Here is a 7796-nt window from a genome sequence, read left to right as displayed (position 1 = left end):
ACAAAATATTTTTCTTCTCGATTTTTAACATAACCCGAGAGGTATTTGGGGCTTGGGTTGAAACATACTTTATTGAGGTAAAATATAAGTGTGTTTCTTCACTGTCCTAAAACAAATCTTTGTCGTCCATTTAATGAGTATCAACGCTTAAGACTCTGTCATTAATGAGACTCGTGAAACCTAAAAACCTTATTATAAAAGCATTATAGATATTAGTGAATCCATAAGAAACTCTATCGTTGTGAAACCCTCTATGTTTAATCAGAATACTGTATCAATGTGATAAATTGCAAGATCAGGAAAAAAAATTAGGTTTTTAATATGTGGTTGATGAGAGTACTATATTTATTTGCAAGTGATGGATTGCAAGTGCAAAAAATTATTTGGGGTTCGAGATTTGTGTTCTTATATAATCATATAACAAAATATTTATTTTATTTATCTAACTTTTTTTTATTTTATATCAGAAACAAATAAATGAAAAAGTCATAGAGAATATATTGCATTCAACATTTGATCTTCCTCAAGATCAACGAAACGAGGATCCCCAACAACTGCTCTTCTCTAAGAGATCAAACATTTGTTCTCCACCGACAACGACGACGATGAAGAATAATATTTTTACTTTAATATTATGTGTAAACAATATAATATTTTGTGTAAATAATGTAGTCTGTAAACAAATTAGTTTTTTAATATCCTGTGTAAATATTGTAATGAGTATTAATATATATATATATATATATATATATATATATATATATATATATATATATATATATATATATATATATATATATATATATATATATATATATATATATATATATATATATATATATATATATATATATATATATATATATATATATATATATATATATATCACCCCTCGGTTTTATTGTAAAATTGAGAGGTATATGATACTAGTTTAGAAAATTTTAAAAAGCTATTGTTTGGATTACAATCCCATGACCATTTAAACTAATCCCTTAGTTATTTTTAAACCGATGAGTAACGCTCCCATTTTTCATGTCATCATTCGTTACATCGACATATAAAAATAATACACAGCCAACAAAAATGAACTGTATAAGTCTCAAAAACCTAATAAAAACACCAATAACATGGAAACAACATCAACGAAGACCACAATACTCACAACAACAATAACAACAACAACGAAAACAACAACAACAACAACAATAAGAACGGAAACAACAAAAATAACAAACAACAACAATAGTAATGGAGAATTGTACATACCGGAAATATGATGAGAGATGATCATTGTCTTTTAATACACTATCTTTTACTTTGTGCTAATATTTTTATATGATTTATTACATTATTTTAATTTTTTTGATATGTATTTGAAAGTTAAGTTGAGTTCTGGTTATTTTCTAAATAAGTGCTTATTTTCTGAACAAATAGTTATTCACACCTTCTCGATGTACAGGTCATAACTTGAGCTACGAGAATCAAATTGACGCGTTCTAATATGCGCTGAAAATCTGCGAGGATAAGCTACAAGGTTTATCTTGAAGTCAAAAGCAAATTCAAAGTGAAAAAATGCGAATATATAGTTTTAATTTCAGACTTAAGAAAATACTTAGTTTTTGGGACAGTTTTGTATTTTTTCGGGTCGGTTGCTGTTAGACCCGAATTCCCTTGCTCTATTTAAAAAAATTAGTAGTTTTAGGATTCATAATTAAGCATTCAATGAAATAAGAAATATGGATTACAAATTCTATGGAGAGCTAATTTCCAAAGAGTTGATCTGTTGTATTCGGTTTCCACTGTGAGTTCTAATTTTCTGAATAAACAATTATTTACACATTTTCGTTGTGCAAGTTATAACTTGAGCTACGGGAATCAGATTTTTGTGTTCTAATTTGCATTGAAAACCCACGTGGATAACCCACAAGTTTTAAGTTGAAGTCAAAAGCTGATTCAGAGTGAAGAAGGTTCGAATAATTAGTTTTAACTCTAAACTTTAAAAAATACTTAGTTTTTGGGTCAGTTTTGTATTTTTTTTCGAGTCAGTTGTTGTTAGGCCTGAATTCCCTTGCTCTACTTAAACAAATGAGTAGTTTTAGGATTCATAATTCATCATTCATGAAATAAGAAATAGGGTTTACGAATTCTATGGAGACCTAATTACCAAAGAGCTGATCTGTTGTATTCAGATTCCACTTTGAGGTTTTTCTAATTTCAGTTTAATTATATAACTTCTCACTTTATTTTAGTTGTTTTAATAGGTTTTTGAAAGTTAAGTTAAGTTCTGCTTATTTTCTGAATAAGTTCTAATTTTCTGAATAAACAATTATTTACACATTTTCGTTGTGCAGGTTATAACTTGAGCTACGGGAATCAGATTTTTATGTTCTAATTTGCATTGAAAACCCGCGTGGATAACCTACAAGTTTTAAGTTGAAGTCAAAAGCTGATTCAGAGTGAAGAAGGTTCGAATAATAAGTTTTAACTCTAAACTTTAAAAAATACTTAGTTTTTGGGTCAGTTTTGTATTTTTTTCGAGTCAGTTGTTGTTAGGCCCGAATTCCCTTGCTCTATTTAAACAAATGAGTAGTTTTAGGATTCATAATTCATCATTCAAGAAATAAGAAATGGGGTTTACGAATTCTATGGAGACCTAATTACCAAAGAGCCGGTCTGTTGTATTCGGATTCCACTTTGAGGTTTTTAAATTTCAGTTTTATTTTGATTTCTTTTCAATTCCTCCTATAAAATCGTTTGCTTAATTTGGTTGCTACTTATAGGATAAAGTTGATTAAATTCAATTGTTTGTATGCTCCTTAACTATAATCACGTTAGCGTAGCTTTTGCGTTATCGTGTTTGATAAAGTCATGTTTTCTTAATTCGCAACTACTTAAATGTTTGATTAATTCAAATATTATAAACACACATAATATAATACCTATTGCGCTTGTCGCTAGATATTGTAATTGAATATGACCGAATCCGCTAGGGAACTGGAATTTAACCTTGACTTGTCAATCCTCTTTGATTTGGACATCATTCTACCCTCACTTACTCTTCTCGAGACACTTAATTCTTCACGATATCAATAATCTTCAAATCTTTCACCTCTGAAAACGCTTAGGATCTCACAGTGGTCTGGACTTCATCCAAAGTAATAGTATATTTCTTACCATAAAGGATGATATCCTTTAAGTGCTCAAAGGATCTGGGTAATGAGCTCAACAAAGTAGAGTCTTATCCTCATCTTAAATCTTCACCTCAATATTCTCCAGATCATCTATTATCTTGTGAAACTATGTCCATTGTTTCACAATTGATTTGTGCTTTACCATACATAATGAGTAGAGTTATTGTTTCAACACAACTTGTGAGTCAAAGACTTGATCATATACAATGATTCAAGTTATGCCCACATTGAAACATCGGTCTTCTCCTTGGAAACTTCCCCTATAAATTTATCCCCAGGGCACAACATAATGTTACCTCCAACCTTATCCACCATTTTGATCTTCTCTGCTTCTTTTAGGCGTGCAGACATTGATGTCTTACCCTTCAATGCTTGAACGCATTTCTCTTGACCAAAATTCTTTGTTAAGATAGAAAATCGGAATTTAACTCCTTCTTAGCATAAGTGTTTTGAGGCTTGTAACCACATTGAACCAACTATCACAAACTTCTTGCACAAGTTTACTTTCGCTCAATCGTTAGAGTGGTATTCTTCGTGTAATCTCTCTTAACTCTTTCAAAACACAAAACATCGTATTCAAAAAAAATTTAGGAGCAATGTTTTGAGAAACTTCTATAGTTTTCGAGTGAATAGATGATCTTGTTTGCTTTGAAAAAATCTCAAGACTTCGACATAATGTCTAAAAAAATGCTTTTATGTTAAAAAGTTGTTATTATTTTAATATTTATGTATAACTTTTTCTTATTTTAATATCACAAAAGAGTATTACACTTCAATGTATTAGTATTACAGTACACTTTCACTTTGACAACAATTTTTTATCAAATAAATAGTCACAAATTGTGAAGATGGTTAAGAGTCTCGTATAAGATAATATATGGTCTAAACATATCTTTATAAGTGAGTGCAATTCTCACCCTATATACAAATTTTACAGAATTGAATTAGACCGATCGAAAACTTTTAACACAAATTATAAATTAAATTAGTATTTCTTTCTAGTGAATAATATATTTCTTTTAGTAACATGATTATTATGGTTTATTTTGTTTATTTATTAACGATTATAAATATTCACGGTGTCTTTATTATTAATAATTAACAATTTTATGCTGAAAAGTTTTTTTTATTGTATGACTATTTTCTTTTATATTAGTGTTTTATTTATAATAAAAAAAACAGTAACATTAGTTTTAACTAAAAAATCGTAACAAAACATTATTGTTTAAACCCGATTTTTTTCTAAATAATTTAATTTTTTTAATTAACAAATTATTTTTAATTGTAAAGTTAATTTGAATCTTTCTTTTTTGACCTTGTAATAGATTGATTTGAATATTTCAACTAAATAATGATTTGATTTGATTGATTTTTTAAGATATGTTTTAATAGGAAAGCTGTTAACATCTAAGTCTAAAAGTTTTGCTATAAATAAGAGGTGAAGAATTTATTGAAGTTATTTGAATTGAAGTTATGGCATCTGAAGCTGAAGTTTTCGAACATTTTTCTGTATACGACATAATAACAAGAGTTAGAGACATGGCATCTGAAGCTGAAGCTTCTGAACTTTCCTGTTTGTTTGAAAGAATGATAAGAACTAATGACATGTCTTTGTTCTTTCCATTCATGCTTCGTCTTTATGCTTTGTCAACTCGAAGAAACAGCGACGACCCAGATCAAGAATCATCCAGTAACGAAGATTCCAACCGTCAAAGAATCATCTTGGTGAGCCCTTCTACACAACGTATTATTCTAATCAACGATGTTTCAAGTCTTGAAGCTTTGTTTCAAGAACATGGAAGCACTAGAGAGAATGGTCAACATCCAGCTTCAACAAAGTCAATAGAAACAATGAAAAAAGTTGAAATTGTTGAAGGTGAAGAACATAGAGAGTGTGTTGTTTGTTTGGAAGAATTTGAGGTTGGTGAAGTTGTTAAAGAAATGCCTTGTAAGCATTGGTTTCATGGGAATTGTATTGACAAGTGGTTAAGGATTCATGGATCTTGTCCTGTTTGTAGGTATCAGATGCCTATTCATGAGGAACAAGAAAAATAAGTTTGGTACTGATTCAAATGATTCTTCATCTAACCCTAGAAATGATCATGACTTTGAGAATTATTCTTCATTTTTATTTGTTAGAATATTGGTTTTCAATTTATTGAGGAATATTTATAGCCTCAAATGAACAAATTTGTACTTATATGCGACAATAAATAATGATCTTTTGTTTACTTATTTTATAACTATTTTGAATACGATGATATATGTAAATATTATGAATAAGAAATATGAGAGAATCACCTCCGTCAGTGCATACACCTTTTACCCTATTTAAATTTTGAATGATAAAAATTGGCTTAATACCCTCCATTACCTGTTTACATTAATTACATTATGCTTAATAACTAGACAAAAGAGTAAATAACATAACACAAAATTTTAGAGTCCAACACAAAGCTCATTATAATAAATAATATTTTTTATGACGAAGTTTTCACACCGAAATATAGAAAGTTGAGATATAAAATAAAGACGCGCTATTTTTTATTATTTAAAAAAAAAATATATATATATTTCTTTGATTTTTCATAACACCAAGATAAAAAAACAATTCAGTACAAACTTTGATTCTCAGCTAACACAATTTATGATTTTATTTGTTTATAAGTGTAAATAAAATGTTTTAATCCTTCACCGAAGGGTTAGAACATAAGAGCAAAGATATGAGCAAAAATATTCAGTAATAAGAACAGAGATTTGTTGTAAACAATTTATTTTAATATTTTATGTAAATAAGTTAATTTAAAAAAGAATTATTCACCTTGATTTTCGTCATCACCGAGTAGTTAAAAGGAGAACATAAAAACTTCGGTTTTATAATAAAACCAAGGTATTAATCATCGTATTTTACTATAAAAATACTCGTTAAACAAATTTTACCCTAAGATTTTTATGTCCTTGCAATCTATCTCACATAATGATGTTGTTGTATTTTTATAATAAACATCTTATGTTATCAATCAAAGAAAAGATTGAGAAATTTATTGCTTTCATCGATTGACAACATTGAGAAATTTATTCCTAAAAATAATTATCCATTTCTCTTTCACGTTCTCTGTCATGTAAAAGCATTTGTCATGAAAAATATTTGCTCAAGATAATGAAATCTCTCTGGGATGGATTGCAAGTACAAAAAAAAGTTCTCTTATTTGGAACAGATAACTTATCAGAAATTTGGAAAGATATCATGTTCTCCAATAGTCCTTTGTCAAAATCTTGATTTGTTTGAACAATTTATTTTATTATTCTGTGTAAACAAGGTAAATATTATAAAATAAAAGCTTTTTCCCCTCGATTTTTAATAGAAATCGAGAGGTGTGTGATTGATTTGTTTGAACAATTTATTTTATTATTCTGTGTAAAAATGAAAATATTAAAAACAAAAGCTCTTTCTGAAGGAGAAGGGCGATCCAAAACGCAACGGAAATTAAAATTTTCTCCTTAAGTGATCCTTACGAATGGGCGTGATCAGTGATAGAATAGTTACCTCTTGTGACGACTGAAACCTTTGATGCAGATCTACGGAGCGATCATGAACGTTGAAAGATGACAACGCCTCTACTCAGTCCACACGAACAGATTCCTTCAATCTCAGTGCTAGCTACTACGAATGAAGGCTTTGAGTGAGAGAGAGAGAGAAAACGAAAATGCAACCGCAATTAAATCTTCTGCACAAGGGTTCTATTTATAGAACCACTTGTGTGGGCTTCAAGCTAAAAAGCCCACTTAAGTGTATGTGACCCATATCTTATAATATGCCCAAAATCACTTAAGCGCATGGTAACTTACCATATTTCGTATTCTACTTAAGTACACCGTACCTTACGATGTTCTACAATTCACTTAAGTGCACCGTACCTTACGTTGTTCCTTAGTTACTCTATCTCTCATCAATCCGTCCTTTGTGTGTGACCCTGTAGGTTTTCGCGGCATTGACAATTATATTAAATCAGTATTTAACATAGTAAACAGTGAGCGGTATCTAGCAACACATCACTGCTACCCAAGACACGAAAATGTCATGTGATCTGACTAATCCTTTTGTGATAATACTTGTGTGTATAATTACCCTTTTGCCCTTATGTCTATATTGAACACAAGGCATAGACCGTGTTATCCTTGTCCAGTTCAATATTGGGCCCATAGACATTTATCCTATTACGCAGCATGGGCAAATTCCATCTAGGTCACTCATGTCCCTCAGCATGCTTCGTGGAGTACCCATCAACTGTCTTTATGGTTATCCAGTTACGGACAACGCTTGATCAACAATAAAGCACTCGACTCTACATCTAGGGTCCATAGTGGTTTCAGGTTGAAGGGTGGTATACACCATTATCACCATTAAACAAGATCTGCATGTCGCATATGATTCATAATCAAAAGAGTCCAAGAGTCCATCTTTATGGAGTTTGGAAATGCGTTTCTCATTTATGTAGCCTAATCGACAATGCTAAAGGTAAGTTGGATTTAACTCGTTAGGTTTCATCCTTTTAGTATTAATGTTATAAATAGGCATTTCGAGATCAAGGACATATAGTCTAT

At 30.0% G+C, this 7796-nt stretch overlaps 1 protein-coding gene across 1 annotated transcript; it reads left to right on the top strand.

Moving 5' to 3' along the window:
• The first annotated feature begins 4670 nt into the window (after positions 1–4670).
• Positions 4671–5263, top strand: LOC127121426 (E3 ubiquitin-protein ligase MPSR1-like). Its single transcript, XM_051051921.1, has one exon. It carries the CDS (start codon positions 4731–4733, stop codon positions 5244–5246), a length of 516 nt encoding a protein of 171 aa, XP_050907878.1. The 5' UTR covers positions 4671–4730; the 3' UTR covers positions 5247–5263.
• Positions 5264–7796: the final 2533 nt, after the last annotated feature.

This window comes from Lathyrus oleraceus, chromosome 2, assembly GCF_024323335.1.
Source record: "Lathyrus oleraceus cultivar Zhongwan6 chromosome 2, CAAS_Psat_ZW6_1.0, whole genome shotgun sequence".
In the NCBI taxonomy this organism is placed as follows: Eukaryota; Viridiplantae; Streptophyta; class Magnoliopsida; order Fabales; family Fabaceae; genus Lathyrus; species Lathyrus oleraceus.
Note: the sequence above shows the minus strand (reverse complement) of the source record. Positions and strands in the feature narration are given on the sequence as shown.